Source organism: Trachurus japonicus, chromosome 23, assembly GCF_045865225.1.
Source record: "Trachurus japonicus isolate A0001 chromosome 23, Traja_1.0".
In the NCBI taxonomy this organism is placed as follows: domain Eukaryota; kingdom Metazoa; phylum Chordata; class Actinopteri; order Carangiformes; family Carangidae; genus Trachurus; species Trachurus japonicus.
In genome coordinates this window covers 22,143,886-22,164,114 of record NC_140929.1, presented here as the reverse complement: position 1 = coordinate 22,164,114, position 20,229 = coordinate 22,143,886, and the positions used below count along the sequence as shown (strand labels likewise).

Sequence of the window (20,229 nt, the reverse complement as noted above, 5' to 3'; positions counted from 1 at the left end):
GAGCCGCGGCGGCACAAACACAGAGGGTCTTCATATCCGCGGCAACAAGGCCCTCACTGCATCATGGGATTACGCCAATAACTAGGAGAATATGACACAGCGTATCCTGGTTTAAAGGGATAGTTCACCCAAAATTTTAATTTCATTCATTCTACTCACCCTCATGTGGACTAAGGGCTGGGAGAAGTTTCAGAGTCCTCCGTGGCTTCTCTGAGTTACAGGGGGTCTCGGCATAGCAGTGCATGTCCATATAACGGTTGCAAATGGATACCAACTGTCTTCGTAACAAAAAGACACACCAAAAAACATCCAAATACCTCCATGCTGCTCGTATGTAATGTCCGTCTTGTATTGAAGCCCCGGAATGCGAAATTGTCCTGAAAAAAATTAAATAAGTCTATATTTCAAGCTTGTTTTGTAGCGGAAGGTTCTGGAAGGGGTCTGTCCTCTTCCCAGTTCGTCCAAATTTGACGAACTGAGAAGAAGACAGACTCTGGTTCGTCCAAATTTGACGAACCAGGAAGAGGAGCTTCCGCTACAAACAAGCTTGAAATATAGACTTATTTAATTTTTTTCGGGACAATTTCACATTTCGGGGCTTCAATACAAGACGGACATTACATACGAGCAGCATGGAGGTATTTGGATGTTTTTTGGTGTGTCTTTTTGTTACGAAGACAGTTGGTATCCATTTGCAACCGTCATATGGACATGCACTGCTATGCCGAGACCCCTTGGATAACTCTGAAACTTCTCCCAGCCCTTAGTCCACATGAGGGTGAGTAGATAATGAGTGAAATTTCAATTTTGGGTGAACTATCCCTTAAACCAGAGTCGGGCCCCTTGCAATCTTATACCGCTTAGCAATATTGTTAACTTGATTCACTGTAGACTTTTGAGAGTGGACTTGCATTTAGATTAATTGCGCTCACATTGACTACGACAGGGGTGAAGGACCGTCCTGAACCTTGCTGCAGGGAGGGAGTTACTTCCACTCTGGGATGCATTGATCTCAAGTCAGGGTCCTGCATTTCAGCCTCATACCAATCTCTCAGGAGACCGTGCTGCTTTAATACATCAACTGCAGTATTTCCATATCCTGACCTCATTACAGACACCATCACGTTCAGCCTGTCTGCTACATGTACAGCTCTGGAAAAAAATAAGAGACCACGTTCACAAATGTTTCTTAAAAGCATCTCTACATGTATGACAGTCATTCTTTTTTAAATACCAACACAAACACAACTCATTCTACTTAATGAGACATGATGAGGTCATCATCACCTGAACCACATCTGATTTCATACAAAAACCACTGCTGGGATTAAACATTGACATTATCCCACAAAAACGGATTCATAAACTCTTCCTGAGTTCAAATATTCTTGCTGTGTTCTTTAGGAATAAATATGAACGTGTTTTCTTTGCGTTATTATTATTCAAGGTCTGAAAAGACTTGATTTGTTTGTTATTTACACTAGTTTAGTCATTTTCAGCCAATAAAAGCTCTAAATGACAATATTTTTTTTTTTCAATTTTGGGAGAAATGTTGTCAGTAGTTGATAGAATAAAAAAATATATACATATATATATTTTACTCAAACACATACCTATAAATAGTAAAACCAGAGAAACTGATCATTTTGGGAGTGGTCTCTTAATTTTTTCCAGAGCTGTATCATGAAGGCTCCTACAGGATTTGTGTAGTTTGAAAGTGTACAGTGATGCGTCATTACCAGATGGATTATGAGCCAATGGGTCTTGGGTTAGAGACAGAAAATGAATAAATACATAAATAACACTCGGGAAACAAGAATAAGCGACACCACAGCATCTTGTTGTAGTTTTGCATCTCTTTGTAATCACTTTTGTCTCTGTAGGTGTTCTAGTTGTTTATCCCCATTGTTCCTCTTGTGTTCTGTAATCATTTTGCATCCCTTTGTGGTCATTTTGTTGTTGTTTTTTCTGGTGGTTTTGCTCATCTTTATAGCCTGTGTTTCTGTTTAGTGTCTCTTTGTGGTCTTATTGTGGATCTTTTGTGGTTGTTTTGTCTCTTTCCATTTGATTTAAATTACATACTTCTGCGTGTGTGCAGTTCCTTCAGTGGATGTTTGTCATCAAGAAGATGCAGCGCCCGGTCCTCCATCCGGTCCTTTACTGTGCTTTGTTTAAATATAACTACATCTAAGCACATTTTAAAGCAATGGAGAGAAAAACAAAGTGTAAATTTAGGTCAAGAAAAAAAAAAAAAAACGGCATGAATTGATGAGTTGGAACCAGCAGGAGGTGACATGAGTTCACCACATCAGACACTTCACACTTTGTCTGCATAATGCCATAACATAGGATAACCCGTCCATAAATAAAGCAGCATTATCCAGAATGACTAACACTAAAACATGACTCATCATGACTGAATAAACACTGCTAATAGCAGAAACACTGAATCATGTAAAGTAGATTAATAATAATATCAGAACCAGCTCAGATAGCGTCGTGCCACCGGTTGAATTGTTGCATCACTATCTGCACCACGTACTGTTTGATGTTTTCTGTTCACATTAAGCAATTTCCACAGCCAGTCGAGTGTTTGCATTGTGGATGGAGACGTAGCAGCATTTAAAGGCAACTCTGTCTGTGATGATTCACCCAGTGTGTTTATCAGTCGGATCCCACAATAGAGATTCTGTTTCTGTTCATCAACTCCGATCTGTGTGGGGGATTAATGAACCAGAACAGCACTGAGTGACATTGGGGTGTGCTATTTTTTGAACATCTCATTTTGACTAGTTCTCAACAAAAGTAGGTTGTTTTTCATTGTTGTCTATACCAGTGGTTTTCAAAGTGGGGCCGACAGGGGGTGCTCAGCAAATTGGAGGGAAGATGAGAACAAATGCAAATAACAAAATAAAATTGAGTTATTATATTTTGAGCATTATTATAAAATATAATGTATAATAATATAACATGTCGAAACCTTATTTGCCATGCTCATCTTTCTAAGTCACTGCCAGACAAAATATCATTCATGTAATCATGACCATTAACAGTTTGCGCCTAACGTCAAGCCCCAAAACTCGATTGGTTTGTAAAGGGGTTCCGGCCAGAGGCTAATGTTACAGTATTTGGGCCTTGGCATGGAAAAGTTTGGGAACCCCTGGTCTATACGGCTGTTTCCACTAAGGTAGTTCCTGGTTAGATTTAGGAGGCAGGGTCTGTCCTCTCACTCGTTCATGTAAGTCCGCCGTTTCTCCACTGACCTGCCGGATTCTTTTTTTTTTTTTTAAGTATATTTTTTAGGCTTTTTTTTGCCTTTTTTATTTGATAGTGATGACAGTAGAGATAGACAGGAAATGGGGAGGCAGAGAGAGGGGGAATGACACGCAGGAAAGGTCTGCCCGACGCGGGATTCGAACCGGGGACGCCTGCGGCGAGGACTGTAGCCTCTACATGGGGCGGCCGCTCTACCCACTGCGCCACGCACCGCCCCGACCTGCCGGATTCTTGAGGCGACGTAATCAACGTGCAACAGTTTTGATTGTTGCACAATCGTTGTGGGGCAGTTTTTTTTTTTTCCTTTTTACTGCTGCTGTAGTGGGTTTTTTTTGGCAGTGTAGATGCTTTCTATTAATGCTGGGTTTTAAAAATGACTCTTATGTTGGTGCTTTCTGTTGGTGTCACATCCTGCTCTGAGTATAGTGTTGTAGTCAAGACCACCTAAACCAAGACCAAGTTAAGACCAAGACCTAGTCAAGACCAAGGTCAAGTCTTGGTCAATGAATGTAGTCTTAAAATAGTTGATTCCAAGACAAGACCTTGGTCTTGGTCAAACCAAGACCTTGAAAATGTGGTCAAAATGTGGTACTCAAGATCAGCCTTGGTCTAACAACACTAAGTATACCTAATCAGCACCGAGTAAACCTCGAGCCCCCCCCAGATTTTTTCGGGGCAGCTCGGAGTACACTGAGGCAGGGACGCTTTTAGCCCCATAAGTTGCTGGAGATTGTCCTTTGGGGGCGTTTCCCGATGGAGACATGGACTAAGGGCCCCTGCCTCAGAAAATTCCCAGCCACAAGTTGACTTGGCAGTTTGAGGAACATCTCAGGAAGGGAAGGTCGTAGAGAGATGAGAGATCAGCGTGGTCCAATTATGGCAGATGGATCACACTTCCAAGTCTGTAGGACTCCCATTGCAGAGCTACAGACCAGAAAGACTCACCCATTCAGAATGTGATCGGTGAAAAGTGAAAATTTGACTGTTTTGGGCAAAAGCCTCACTCAAGAACATGTTTAGGAGCACGTTTCAGGCCATTTGGAGTCGATTGGTACCCATATTGAAGTACCTTATTTTTGGTCCCATATGTACAAGTGGAGTTGGCACTTTGACATTTTCAGCCACAAGTTGAGTTGGCCCTTTGAGGAGTATCTCGGGAAGGGAAGGTCGTAGAGAGATGAGATAGACCCATTCAGAGTCTATGTGATTGGTGAAAAGTGTTTTGGGCAAAAGCCTCACTCCAGAACATCAAGTCAGGAGATCATTATCAAGAGAGAGAACATGTTTAAGAACACGTAGTTCCTGCAGTGAAAATGCAGCTCAATTTACCCATAATGCTGTTTGCTGATCTGGTCCACCATTGTCTGAATACACAAGGAAAGTAGTCAAGGTTAAAACAAACCGCTGTCGACCCGGGAGGAGATGAGATAAGATACGAATTGCGACACTTTGTACTTCCAACGATTCACAGCGGCCTCCTCCTAAGAGGTCCTTTTTGTCGCACTGTAACAACACTGTTACTCCGACCGCCTCCTCTGACAAAGAAGAGACATCGCTCATTGAAAAGCTTTTTTTGAAAAGACGACTGATGCGGTCGTGGATTATCCCGACAGGACACGTACAGCTGCTGTTGGACACATCGGAATGATGAGAGGCCCCCGCAGTCTGACTGAATAGGGCAGAAAAAGGCCATTTCTCAGATGGAGGAGCATCAGTCACACAATGAGCAATTCTACAGGGCTCTCCATTACCGAGGAAAGAGATGAACTGATGGCAAATATATGATTTACAGCGCACGCTAAACAACATAGCACCGCTGGAAATTAACTGGCGGCACGGTGACTAAAAAGAATGGACCACCACATGATTTATCTGGTATCACTGGGAATTTATAGCATATTCAATATTATATTACAAATTCACAATATAGGGGAAGATATAGAGCCTGCGGGAGGGTTCTGGGGGGAGTATTTGATAAAAGCTGCAGGTCGTCTCGCACCGGGTTTGACAATCAATGTCCCGTGTCCCGTCATTTCAGTCATCCAGCAGGAATCCCCACGCTGTTAGATGACAGACAGCAGGACGACCTCGGGCTTCTCTCTGCGCGCATATGGGGGAGCTCGGATGCAGAACAACAGCGAGTCAACATTTGAATATCCCCTCTGATTAAACACAGCCTGCAGGAGTTGTTGGCACATTAGCTATGCTGCTGGTCACCTGTCCCCTACAAATAACGTCTGAGGGGAGTGGGAGTGCTGCATGGAACCAGGTAAAAACACGTTAGGTGCCCATCAGATGTGTGATAAAGCAACAATATAGGATTTTTATTATGTATAACTTATAATTCAGAGTGCCTCAGTGCCTGCTTTTCCTCTTACTATAGTAAGCTAACTTCTTTTTCGCCAGAGTCAACAAAAAAGTCTGTTGAATTGGATGGAAATCTTCAAACTCCACCCACTGCATGAGTCACACTTTAGAGAGGAGTTATGTTCCCTTTACACTTTAAACATAACTTATTTTGTAACCTGAAATCATAACCCATATCTGGGGATTTGACCTGAACTCAGGTTGTTTGCTTTACCTCCACTCTCACAGTGTAATGACTTATTCTCAGAAACACAGAAAAAAGCTTGTTTGGCATTTGGCCTGCACTAAACAACATCGGCTTTCTTTAATGAAAAACAAAAGTTATACACAATCTCCATTTGTTTTGAGTGCATCTGAAGGCACCTAAAGGTTTTTTTAATAAGTGTATACAATCATAATAGCAATTCTGGTGGGACATTCTGTCTCATTTTTAATCAAAAATGTTACTGGATGTATAGGCTACAAAAGTTAATAACTAGATTTGGTATTTTGGAAAATGAGTTGTACAAGTCTCTGTACAATACATCATATCAACATCTCACACCTGGAGGTGCTCATCACAATCTGAAGTTGCAGATAGAAAAACAGTCAATTGATTTGTTCAGACAGTCGATCAATTGTGCAGAACCTAACTGATGATCACGGCATCCTCTCACTTTCAAACTGTTTCTAGTACTGTAGGCTAGTCTTCATTACCCACACTACAACTGTCTGGGTATTTAAGATTCTCTTCATTATCTTTTTATTGCTCACAGTAGATTCACACATAAAAAGTTAATTTTGAACAGTTTTATTTTATTATCTTTTGACTGATCTGGATCGTGCTGCATTAGCTGCCTGTCTGAATGTGTAAAAGCTATATTACCGGGCTTAGCTGAAGATCTATGTGTATATGAGATCAAATGGGGAAATGATATAACCAAATGGAATAAGTTTGTGACGTGTTCTGATGTTAAAGGAAGAGATATCATTTTTAATGTAAATTGCTTCTGAAGGTTTCAAAGAGTTAAGTGTTCACTAGTTGGATCAATTACAAAAAAAGTTTGAATTCTTAAAAAGAAGCAAAAGTTAGTTACGCTCAATTTTGCGCAGGACCCCCTATTGTTTTATTAGAGAGAATATTTTTAACTTGACAGAAATGTCATGTTTTTTCAGCCAGAGTCAGGTGGTGTCCTGATTAAGTGTCTCTGGCCACAACAAAGAAAGTAAAATGACAGAGTCTGAGGTTGTCTCTGTCAGCAGGAGTTACGGACGACTTTCTATCGATATAAAATTAAATTATAATTGCACTTATGATTAATTCACCTGCAACTTCGGAGCTAATTAACAAGCGGGGCTCTTGGAGGCGATGATGCTGAATGCAACGCTGACTGATTACTAATGGACCCTCTATCTCCGACGCATAATAAACCATTCATTATTCATGTTTACATAAGACTAATGGCACACATCGAACATCAAGTGATGTTTCACGCTGTTTAACAGTTAAGTGCTCCTACGGTAAATAATGTGAGTGCAGGCCCGTCTCTCTCATCCTTCAGGAGATTTTTTTAATTTTTTAATTTATGTATCTTTTTATTAATATGGTGATAGCAGGCCACTGTGTGTGGTGAGCACTCAGGCTTACACATGTATGCACTCTAGCAGGTGAGCTACGAGGGCAGCCTCCATCATATGTGTATTATTAATGTGACAGCAATATTTCATCGTTTTATAACATTCATCGTCAATACCAGTAAATCCAAACATCCCTATTCATGACAAATGTGTGTGAATAAATGAACTGCATTCATTTACCTCACCTGAGCTGCAGTGAAGTGGTTGAGGTTGTCGGATGCTGCTGGTCATTTGGTGAGTGTGAAAAGTGACAGTGGAGTGGACACCTACATTCCCACTGCAAGACTTTTTCAGGATTAGAGACCATGATCTAACCCTGACTGTGTGCTGCAGTGCCGTGTGCTCACAGTAGCTTCATGCTGCTTTACAGCCCTTATTTTTTTAGCCCTGAGTTTAGGCTCACAGGCTACACATACACTTCCCTACTGTGTTGCTGCAGGTTGTTAGGATCATACGGAGACGAAGCAGAGCAGAAGACACTCTGCAGGTCTGACACTATCAACTCACTGTCTCTGCATATTATTGTTTTGTTTGTTTGTTTTGGGATGTAAAAATATAATGTATTTTTTTAAATTACAGGCTCCCGCACACATGGCCAACTTGCAGAATTTATTTTACGTTTACGTTTCGGTACTAGAGCTTTTTCAAGCAAATGTGCACATTTGCTTGAAAAAGGTCTAGTACCGAAACGTTGCATAATAAATTCTGCAAGTTGGCCATGTGTGCGGGAACTCTTCTTTTTCAAGCCTGTAATTTAAAAAAATACATTATATTTTTACATACGTATATTTTTTTATTTTTTGGACTTCATTGTCGCCCTCCGACGCACCTGCCTGAGAAGTGGATGTGCGAAGATTTTTGCTTTTTCTAAATTACAGGCTTAAAGCAGAAGTAAGCGGAATGTTTGTGTTAATATAAGTCTTAAATAGTTATATCTTCCGACAGCAATCACTTACATAGAGTGTTTGGTCTGAAACACGGGTCTGTCAGTCACTCTGCTCTGCTCTGAGCCGAGGAGAAAACTTTCCTTGTATCCTACAACCTTTATCCAATGAGGAGAGAGAACGGCATAAAGGGGCGGTCCTCTCTGTGTGTGCAGCCAAGGGATGCGTGTGAATGTGGTGACGTAGGGACGAGGGCGGGGACTGCTAACTCCATCCGATGACAGGAAGTTAGCCAAAACGACCGGATCACTTACTTCTGCTTTAAAGTAATGGATATTTGTTGAGAACAGTGCTGCATGTGGTCAGTACGTCCACGATCAACATTCAAACTGCTTTCCAGATATCACTTCACAACATTTTCTCAGTGTGCTCCAAGAAAATGGAATCCTGTTGGGATTACCTACAATTTGTATTTGCTGTTGCACATTAGTTTGTAAGTGTAACTTAAAGGAGACGATGTTGGTGTAGGAAGGTGTAGGCAGAACTGTACCTGTGGAAAAGGACTGATTTAACCAGCGTCACCACATCTCGACTTGCATTGTAACCCGCACATACGATGGCCACGTGGATGGTCTGTGGAGAAACATGAGACAGATTAGCAGAGATATAGTGAGATACAAAAGAAAAACAGGTTAGACTTATGTTTTGGTTTTGTTTTCACCAAAGAGGGGTTTTATGCTGCCGTCTACTTGGGCAGCATGATGTCTGACCTGAACACAAGGAGTTGTGGCAGGAGTCTGGACCCATCCATCCATCCATCCATCCATCCATGTATCCAATCAATGCATTCATCCATCCATCCTTCCATCCATTAATCCAGACATCAATCCACCCACCCATCCTTCCATCCATCCATCCATCCATCCATCCATCCATCCATCATCTTACATCAGACTACAAAAGGAAGAGTTATGATCAACCATAGGAGTACAGAGTTAAGTATTGCCTTCCAGCCACACACTCTCCTGTCCTGTTTATTCCTGGTATGAAACATACAGTATTTGGGGATCGGTGAGTCACTATAGTGAGAAAATTGGATGTTAAAAAACCTCCCTTAGGATTTTCTTTGTAGTGGTTCCATTTGAGGGATTTCAAGGAAAAACGCCGGTTCTTACTTTCATTATTTTTCAACATAACAATTATCTGAACGATTTACTTGAAAGTGAAACAAAAACCAGCCACTGGAACATTTGGAATGGAATCTGCAACTATATAAAAGTATAATTTGTAGTGTAACAAATTATTTGCTTTGTTAAATTGCTTTGCATGAAGTACCATATCTGCTCATTTCTACAACACCCCTCTGAGGCAATATATGTTGCATCACTCCAAACTTTTTTGTTTTTGTTTTTATGGTTTGGTTCCCTCCTCAGTTTCACCTTGTATGACTGATGGACATTTCTCAACTCCACATGTATCTCCTGATATGAGAGCTTCTACAGTAATCTCCCTGCTGGGGGTCTGGACCAGGGCAGTGGGGGCCAACCATCCAAATGAGCAAGGGTCGTCCTCAAGCACTCAGTCTGACTGCCACACCCCCCACCCCCCTACCCAACTCCCCCCAGCACCTGAAGGAGTTCACTGCCCCGCAGTCGACTGCCTTCTGAACAATGCGTGGCTGAGAACTGTGTGAGTGACAGCTGATGTGGGAGAAAAGTAGAGGGTGCTGATAAGAAACCATCTGAGGGCATATTCCTTTTCAGAGCTCTACACTCAAATCATACACACCTGCCAATGAGAATGTGTGTGTGTGTGTGTGGAGGAGATTCAGCCCTGGAGCTCATGTTTTCCTTGTTGCATTCTTCATCTCAGCTCTAAAGAGATGTGAAAATGTATTATGTAGGTGTTCCCAAGTCGTCTTTATTCAAATGTTCATAATACATTCATCAGAAGTGAGTGGAACTTCTTCTGTTGCCAGGCCAACTCACTGACTCACCGACTCTGGTTGCTCTCTGTCCTCTTGTCAGTAAATTACACACTGTGCACTTTTAATCAAATAAAATCCCATCTATGATTTACTTAAATGCCTCCATCCTGCCCTCCTTCTATCCCTTTATTGTACCAGCACCATTACTGGTAAAACCATTTATGCTCATTTAAAAGTGCACAGATTTAGCATTGAACCCCACAGCGCCGGCTGGCCGACTGACGGACCGTTATATAAAATAAGAAAAGGATGGAAATGGATGCAGCAGATCGTTATTCTCTGTTCTCTTCTTCTTTCAAACCTGGTGGGGATTTTTTTTTTCTTTTTCAAACATACATTCTTCAGAAATAACCAGTGCTGACTCAAGTGGCCTCACTTGAGGACATTTATCAGACTTCACACAGCACCCTCTTGAGACACAAGAGGCTTTATACAACTTGTTTTCATGTATGCTGTAGTGCCGGGACGTCCAACACCTGGAGACTCACTTTGTTAAAGTGATACGCCAACATTTTTTTTTCGTGTCTTGCCTCACTCCCGAGTCCATGACCAGCAGATAGACACCATCCTTTTGACTGTGCATGCAGTAACAAGGGAGATAGAGCCGTAGCGCCTGTAATTAGCTTAGCTCAAACTCTGGAAGTGTAGAGGTAGTGTTAGCCTGCCTCCTACCGGAGCCGAAATCAGCAGTCAGAAGCTGATTTCATTTTAGCTCTAAACTCCGTAAATATATCACTTTATCGACATTTCAAACATTTTTAGGCGAGAAAGTAGCCGTTTAGATCAGCAGTGTGTCGTTAATTTGTCTAAATACCAGCTGTTTACAATTTACGAATTCGGCGCTACTCAAGCTAGCTGTTGTGACCAACGCACTTCCAGTTACTTTCACAAAATAAAACACCCGTTGCCCTTTACATACAGAAGTGCTTTTACTTTGAAATAGGAAGCTAACCTACCCTCGATGTAGCTAGCTTGAACCAAAATAAATCGTCTTAGCTTGAACCCTCCGTTTTGACCGATCTCGTCCAGTTACCGGCATTTGACCGCCCAAGATGCCTTACCGGAGAGTTTTGTCAGCTCTGAGACGAAGATCGGTCCGTTTAGAGTTGCTAAAGAGTTTCTCTGATGACTTTAGGTGGAGGCAGGCTAACACTACCGATACACTTCCAGCGTTTGAGCTAAGCTAATTACGGGCAATACGGGCTCTCCCTTGTTACTGCACGCACAGTCGAAAGGATGGTGTCTATCTGCTTGTCATGGACTTGGGAGTGAGGCAAGACACGTAAAAAAAAATAAAAATTGGCGTATCCCTTTAAATAAGTGGACTTCACTTTTCTATCAACTGGAAAACAAGCATTGTCCTCCACTCATGTCCTGCTTTAGGATTTCCTGGTGAAGTAGAGAGAACCTAAATACCTAAATCATCTGAGGAATTTATTATATTTATTTACTTTTAAATCAACTTTTTTTAGGTTTTAGGTTTATTAAGCCTCAGAAAAACAGGCAGTGGTGCTGCATCACAGAGCAAACGCTTTGTATAGAATGAGTCAGACAGCTGTCATCAAGTTACTACACTGACAATGAGCTGAGGTGCATCCGACTGTCTGACTCAGCTCAGCAGGTGATGGGCTTATCACACTCAATTTTCACTTATTAATCAAAGAAACGTATTGTGACTCAAGTCTGAACATGTTGCCAGAAAAACTAAATCAGTCTCAGTCAGCTGCTCATGGGAGAGATAAAACCTGGCACTGCCATGGAAGACACCATGGAGAAGATAACTTAAAAAACACAAGCTGGTCTTCTTCATGCTCAAGTTTTAAATTTGGATAGACAGCCTTTGGTTTGAACTACCATCACTACTGAACCTCAATTTCAGATACGTAAAAGACAGATTATGTGTTCTTCTATACTTTTCTTATTGTCACTAATTCCCAGATGAAGGGCAAATAATTCCTAGCTCCTAACCCTCTGGTATTAATGACTGAGCAAGGCTCTGAAATTCCCTTCAACAGCTGGTCACTGTAGCTTTTCATCAATCTTATCTGAAGCACAGAAATAAAGCATTTTTTGGGGGTCTATTTTCAGTAGCGGATTACTTTGCATTTCGAACTCAACAGAGCGAATGGGTATTTCTACCTACAGGACAGTGTGAATTGAATTGAGTTAAAGGGATAGTTCAACATTTTGGCAAATTGGCCCATTGCCATCCCTATAGTTTTGGGAGTAGGTTTGTTACCTTTAATGGTTGGTGCGGCGGAGAAGAGCCGCGAGCTGCTCAGAACTACGCTACGGAGGCTCATGGAATCCAACAACTCCAAGACACTCTCATGTACAAGTTGTGACCTGCACATTCACCACGCTATGAGATAACAGAACGTTACGAGTTGTTTTCGAGGCAAATGCAGAGACTGCTTGCTGAACGACGGGAACATGTATCAGCAGTTTTGCATGAATTTACCTAGAAAACTTTGGATTGTGTATTTGATGAGTTTTTTGATGAGGAAAGCCAAGAAATTTCATGAGTCTGAGCAGCTCGCCGCTCTGCTCCGCCGTTCTAAAAATAGCTTGGTAACGAACCTACACCTAAAACTATAGGGATTATGGCAATGGGCCAATTTGCCAAAATGTTGAACTATCTCTTTAAAAGAAATTATAGTATGTTGACCGCAATTAGGAAGTAGATCTTCCCATGTAACAGTGTGATTTTTGATGTGATTTTAATATCAACTGCAAAAAAAAAGAAAAAAAAAAGGATTAGATTAAAAGCTCAAGATCAGGCTCTGATAAACTCACAGTATTTGTCTATAGGATGCACTCATGGCTGGTATGGTGCCAAGCATGGGATTTGTTGACAACAGGGAAAACAGAATATCATCATTAACCTGTAATTGCCTGCTAAAGCCTGGCCATTAAACTGGCTGGGGCTGATATTAGCCTGCTGAAGCTCTGCCAGTGCTTGCATGTATGTTGGCAAATAAGCAACAGCAACAGTCACTTACATCTTACTGTGTCTGCGGTCATTTAGTGGATTCAAAAAGCCGCAACTGGTCAGGCTTGGTAGTTTTAATCTCATGACAGAAACGCGCTTTAGATGTCTCACCTCGCATTTATCGACCGCTGGCTGCTGCACGCAGTCCGAGCTGTTCCCCAGCGTGGCGGCTTTCTGGCCCTCGTTGTCGCCCGTGCCCTCCTCCGAATGGGTCCGGCTCTGGTTGCCGCGGTGCCTGCTGTTGGGGAGGCGCGCCGACGGGCTCCTGGGGGGCCGGCTGAGCTCCCGGCGCAGCGCCCGGTTCTCCTCCTCCACCGCCCGGACCCGCAGCTCCAGGGCCTGCCGCTCCCCCGCTCCGCCCACCGGCGCTGACGACTGGACCTCCAGCGGAGACAGCGGGAGGGGCTTCACTGTGGACCAGAGCAGGGAGAAATGGATTTAACACGAGGATCGACTACAGCTGGATGAAGCTGATGTTCACTCAAGTTCAGCACTATTAAATATGTTTTGCTCTCTATTGTTTCTGCAATGGATTGATTAACACATAAGAAGGTAATATGGTCTATAAATTCTTCTATTGGGTCATTTTATGCTGCAGCATCAATCTGATATGTCTGTAACTGACAGTATGATTCAGATTTCATTCAGATTCAGATTTTTTAACAACATTAAAGGGACAACAAGGAGTTTCTCCATCCGCAGAACGAAAAATTCCGCGACAATAAATAAGTCTCATATTAATGTGGATGAATCTACGCTACCCACACTTGTTACTTGGCCCATTTTCGATAAATATATCGTTTTGTCTCTATTGTTATTTTGTTATTATTAGTGGTGGCGGAAATGCTGGGCGAGCCGACCAGCGTTTCGCGGACGCTGCCCGGCGAGTCATGAGAATAACGCCGCCGAACTACGGAACTACGACGGTATCTGATCATCTTCGAACCTCTGACTTTAATTCTTGATGAATGAAAACATGAGTCTGTCTTGTGCCGGTCAAAGAATTTCATGGTGCTCGGAGGCTCACAAATGTAGTGTGAAAACGCTTTGCTTTTCCAAAACTCCTCGTTGTCCCTTTAAATCAAATTTATACCAACAAGCAAATATTCAAATAATGGGCCACTGTGCCTGAATAAAAAAAAGAAAAGACTTAATTTGATGGTTATAAATAATACAGTATGTAAAGTCTGACAAAGGTCTGTGTATATCCATGAAAATATTTCACATTATTGAGCCAAGTTGAGTCAGCTTAACACAATTCTACCCCACCACCCCACCACTCTGCTCTCTCTGTCTTATAAGCAAAGAGTAGTGTAGCACACAAATGTACCAGCGGCAGCTTCATGTTTTTCATCATAGTCAGTCACTTTCATCAGTTCAAATGATGACAAAATGCTGTCACAGCAGCATTTTTAATTGATCTATGATAATGGGCCACATCTTAAAGCATGATCTTATCAGAAAATTAAGTTATTTATCTGTTGGCATCAAATCACTCAGTGGCTTTTGTGTCTGTGTAACCTCGGAGGACAAATTGCTTTACCCCAAAAATGACTGAATCCCTTGGACGGCACTTTTATATATGGGAGAGGTGCTACTGTGTATATGCAAATTTGAAAGTTCAGTTGCATAGATAGACTGACTGGAACTCCACTGTCTTCACATGAAGTTATACTCTACAGACGGAAACCACAGGTCTAACTGCAGGTTAAATTTGAGCATGAAAAGAATCCCAGCGGGTGTTGGCAGCACATTCTTTGTTTAGACTCTCTCTAATGCAGCCGCTGTCTTCTTTGGAAAATAGTTCTTCTTGTGCTTTCATCAAAAACAAATAAAACTGTATTAAATCTATGGTAAAGTTCCCTTAAATAGAGAGATGTGAGAAAAATCAGAGAGTGGTGGTTTGGGGGGGTGGTTTACATTTAAGGAGTTGCATCAAAGGGTTGATCGCGAGACGAGGGAGCACGGAGATATCTTTTGGATCGATACTGTCAGAGCAGGGCGGCCGTGCGCCGTGGAACTCTGTATCTAATCCAAGTCAGTAGCAATTTCCTCTCCTCTTCGCCGACTGATTCAAATATGAACAAGCAGCTCTGAGGCCTGCGGAGAGGCAGAGATGGATGTTCTGAGATGAAGACGAAGCTCCGCAGCCTCCACCACTACATCTTAGGAACCTCGGCTCCCAAAGGGGAGGGTGGTGGTGGTGGTGGTGGTGGTGGGTGGGAAGAGGCCTTGGTTGAAGATCATTAAAGAGTACAATGGGTTCTCCAGTGAAGATCTCAGTGGGGGAAACAGACGGCGTTGGAGACCTCTTCTTGTTACAGTATGGCAGGAGAGCAGAGGCATTAGAGCTCACATTACACGTATTGATCTGTGTTGGAGGAAAACATGGGTTTCCAGTATGATACCATCTGTCAACTGACAACAACCAATTACCCAACTGGGAGAGTCTTGGTCGACTTTTCGACATGAACCCGTGTGAATATCCCTGTACTCAACAGACCTACAGAGAAAATGCCAATAAACTTCATTATACCAGTCAAAAGTTTGGACACACCTTCTCATTCAGTGTTTTTCCTTCATTTTCATTACTTGTACATTGTAGATTCAAACTGAAGACATTAAAACTATGAAGGAACACATGGAATTATGTAGTAAGCAAAAAAGTGTTAAACAAAACAGAATGCGTTTTAGATTTTTAGGCAGAGCCATCTTTTGCTTTGATAACAGCTTTTTGCACACTCCTGACTGTCATCATCTTCACGTCACCTGGAGCAGTTTTCCAACAGTCTTGAAGGAGTTCCCAGCGGTGCTGAGCTCTTGTTGGCTGTTTTGCCTTCACTCAGCCCAACTCATCCCAAACCATCTCAGTTGGGTCAGGTGACAGATAAGACTTTTGTTTTAATTAAAACTTTTGTGTTACTACATAATTCCATAAAGAAAGGAAAAAAAGAAAAGAAAGATAGACGAGCTGTGTCCACTGCTATTCTGTTTATTTGTTATTATTATATGTTTCATCATATTTATTTTTTTTTGAAATAGTGTATAATATTGGTGTTAAGACCAAGCCAATGCAATTATAACTACAGTATAGAAAGGGGCAGGTAGCCTACTATAACTTTTTCTTAATCCTGCTCCTTTTCATTTATGGGGATTATGTGTACTACATCATGTAAATATGTGTAAATGTGTCAAGATTGTAAATCATGAATGGAATAAATCGAAAAGAAATATGTGTTCCTTCATAGTTTTGATATCTTAAGTATGAATTTAAAGAAAGACCATTGAATGGGAAGGTGTGTCCAAACTTTTCGTGTTGGGGTGGCTGTACTCAATGTTAGTGACTGAGTGACATTTAAAAGAGTAATATTGGACATTCTTATGCATGAAATTCGCCCTGAATATGTGTTTCTGTTAAACCGGCCAAGGTTGTAAAATTGAAACGGAGCCCTCAATCCTATTGTTCAATACCCCCAATTTTGTTTAAGCCTTAATACACAGTTTGCAAAGGTTAAATGTGGTTTACTTTTCACAGTGATATGTTTGAAAGGGATTGATCAATCAAGTTTTGAGAGGATGTACACTTTATCTATCAAGAATAAACCACATTGTCACAATCATTTAATGAGAAGATATATAGTATACACACACAGCATCCCACTATAAAACAGACATTATCTTCTCTTCTCAAATTAAATATGTAAAACCAGTGGCACGTGATTGATTGTCTGCTGTGGTCATGTGATACAAAGACGGTCAGCATACGTAGGTCTTGTTGGGCCACTGGGCCTTCTCCCTGAGAACCAGAGCACCTTCTGGACTCCCAATTTCATCTGAGCTGTAATTAATTTGCAGAGTGGATTTGCTGGGCCTTAATCCCACTGAACTGGACTCAATGACCATTTTGTTTGTGCTGCTCAGAAATTGCATACGGCGGGTTTTTTTTTTTTTTTTCTCCCCGTGGCGGCAGATGCACCTGGTCTTTCACGCGAGCCAAGCCAATTCAATTTTGGGCCGTTAGGTATTTGTCATGAAGCTCATCGCCTTCACGCAAACAAAAGCCTCGGCAAAACATATGAATCTAATTTCCCCGGCAGAGGACAAAAAGAGAACAATATTTTATCTGGGTACAATGCACACTTATTTACATCAGAGAGGAAAAAAACACCAGCAGATGATTTATTTTACTTACACACTGTCCATTGGAAGATTGCTGAATGCATGTATACACCTCATCAACTTTGGATTACTGTCGGTATTACGGGTTAAATAGGTTACATTAGTTACAGGATTTGGATTCATAAGTACCTTTTATAATGTGTTTTCACAATCACAACCCTCCCTGTTCTTCATATCTGCTCTGTGTTCATTTCCTGTCAATTCAACCTCGACTCTGTTTACCTGCTCTCTTGATAAACTCCTTTCCACAGCATTAATTCTATTAGTGCGAGACAAACACAGCATCAACTCTAACTCTCTTTCTGGTATGCTTGTGATGTGACATTTTAAAGTTATATCGGAGAAAAACATACAGGAGTTCAGCGAAGTTAAACTGCAATTGCGTTACAATGATGTCTGTTGGTGGGATCTCTGCACATTTTCCTCTGTTATCTTGTCTCTATTGAAAGACGTTATGGTTGAATGAGTTTATGTTTAGTAAGGAATAAAATACTACAATAAATTCTATTATTGACTTAGCTTTGGCAATAACACTCAAGACTAAAGGATGTGAGCTGCAATCTGGATGTTTAAAACCCTCATATACTCTTATATCCAATCAGATGACCTCTTGTCCAACTATCAGAGACACCAACAACAACAGTGCCTGAATGATTCATGATTGTTTGGATGCCACGCTCCCACTTAATCCGTGTACGTCAGCTTTAATTCTCATCAGCAGCACAGGTCCGTCCCCCTCCCTCCTGCTCTTAGCCAAACATCCTGGCCACAGATCCATCATGTGTTGGCATCTGTTCACCTGGCAGACAGCTCCCAAACACCTTCGCACGAGTAGCGCCGGCCAGCCGCCATTTTGTCTAATTACTTGGACGAGGAGGGGGAGTGAAGCAGATTGCCATCAAGAACTATTTGCTATTAAGCCCTACCATGCCCTAAATTAAAGAAGATTACAACTTAAAAAATAGTAAAACCAAAACCAAACTAAAGAACAAAAAAAGGACACAGACAATCAATAGAGTAGAACTGATTCAGCTTTAGCTTCATCATCTCAAAATTCAACGGAATGTAGCAGTTACTTATGTAACTTTGCTGCATGTTATTCCACCTCTCTGTCTCCCCATTTTCTGTTTTCTGTCCTATCAGTCCCAAAAACTACTTTTAAAAAAGCATTAAAAATAAATGAATGCAAATATATTATAGATATAAGTGTAAATTGATGAAAAGGTAGAGGGAGATAATGATATAATGTAAACCTGTCCTTCCAGTGTGTACCCTTATGAAAACCTTGTGACAGTTATCAAACAGCTGACTGCAGTTGCTAAAACCATTTCCATTCATCTGTATAAAAACAGCTGAATGAAACTAACAGAATGTCGTATTTCCACAGTTTGAGGTTTGATTGGTCCTCTTTTAATGACGTCATCATGTTGCGCCCCCTTCTTCTGCTATGGTTTAATGACACATGAGTGTAGCCACAAACTATTTGTCTGGAGGAGCTTCATTTCTAATATTTGACGACCCCATTTCATTGAGAATCTATTGACATTAGCATCATTGATTTAGTTGCAAAGCCAAAAAATGGCTCTTCTTGTTCCTAATAAGGTGTCTGTGTATTATTAAAGGGATACTTCACCCAAAATCGATAATTCACCAATTTACTACTCACCGTCATGCCAAGGAAGGGTATGGAGAACTTTCAGAGTTATCAAAACTAGGGGGGGGTCCAGCTGGCAACAGATTTTCATATAATGGCGGCGGATAGAGCTCACTTTTACACTTTTAAATTGTCCAAAACACACACTATGAAACATCCAAATACCTCCATACTGTTAGTCTGTACTGACCTAAGTGTCCTGAAGCCGTGCCATGAAAGTGAATACTCCAAACCCTTTCTTGGCATGATGGTGAGAAATTGGTGAATTATCGATTTTGAGTGAAGTATCCCTATAAACCATGTGTAGTCATAGCAGATGCATAAAATTAGCAAATAAGGCAATCATTGCAATTATTTGTATTATTAATGGTCAGCTAAAATTGTATAGTGACAGCCCTGGCCTGAACATAACATATCTCCTACAACCAAGTACATAAAAATAATACACAAGAGACAATAGAAGCTACTGTATGTTAAAAGAAAATGAGCACCAGATAAGACCTGAGATTAATTCTGTTAATGTATAATTCTGATTTAAAACAACCTGGGATTCTCTTTGCCATCAATTCTTGTAATAACATCGTCCTAATTTTGGAGGCACAGTGACAACAAAGTCAAATACGCTGTGATACAATCATACAGGTTCAGGGAAAAAAAAAGTTTTAGCTTATCTAAAACCCCTTCATCTGGAGGGTAAACGAGGTGAGAGCAGTGAAAATGTTATCACTCCCTGGCTGCGACGGCACTGTATGCACAGCTACTGAGAGTCTCTAGTGAATGGAAAAGTGAACTCAGCCTTGTTTGTGACCTCAGCACTCCGCCGGCACAAGGTATCTTTTATGATGCCACAGATGTCTACTGTCTGCGCAGAATAATAAAACGCTTGTTCGGGGTGAAACCAACATCTCTCCCAACATTTTCAAAGACTGCACTCTGCACTCTGCGGTGGGTTCGGGGGCCACTGGCTCACAAAGTCTGTAGAAATACTGGATTGAAATGTCAGATTTACCCTCGGCAAATATTTTTGCCCTCCCGGCGGGGCAGATAGCAGACATCTGTGGGCTCAGGAATAAACCTCTGGAAGGTGCAATCTGTTGGAGAAAGAGATGTCGCCGTGCTCTGAGATCTGGGTGGCGTATTATCGCAGAACACAATGGGAATTACACCCACGCTGTTTCAAAATAAACAAAAGACAAAAAAGCTAAATGAGCCTCTAATGAAGGCTTGTTCTGCTGCTTCAACGGTTCACAAAGGCTCTAGTTGCTTCCTCTGC

At 41.5% G+C, this 20,229-nt stretch overlaps 1 protein-coding gene across 1 annotated transcript in view; it reads right to left on the bottom strand.

Moving 5' to 3' along the window:
- large1 (LARGE xylosyl- and glucuronyltransferase 1) overlaps nucleotides 1–20,229 on the bottom strand; it is a 144,250-nt gene that overhangs the window by 76,576 nt on the left and 47,445 nt on the right. Inside the window, exons 3-4 of the mRNA XM_085769398.1 lie at nucleotides 13,235–13,533; nucleotides 8,695–8,777 (exon numbers count right to left, since the gene is read on the bottom strand). Of these exons, the coding sequence (XP_085625524.1) occupies nucleotides 8,695–8,777; nucleotides 13,235–13,533 (382 nt within the window). The remainder of the gene's footprint in view (nucleotides 1–8,694; nucleotides 8,778–13,234; nucleotides 13,534–20,229) is intronic.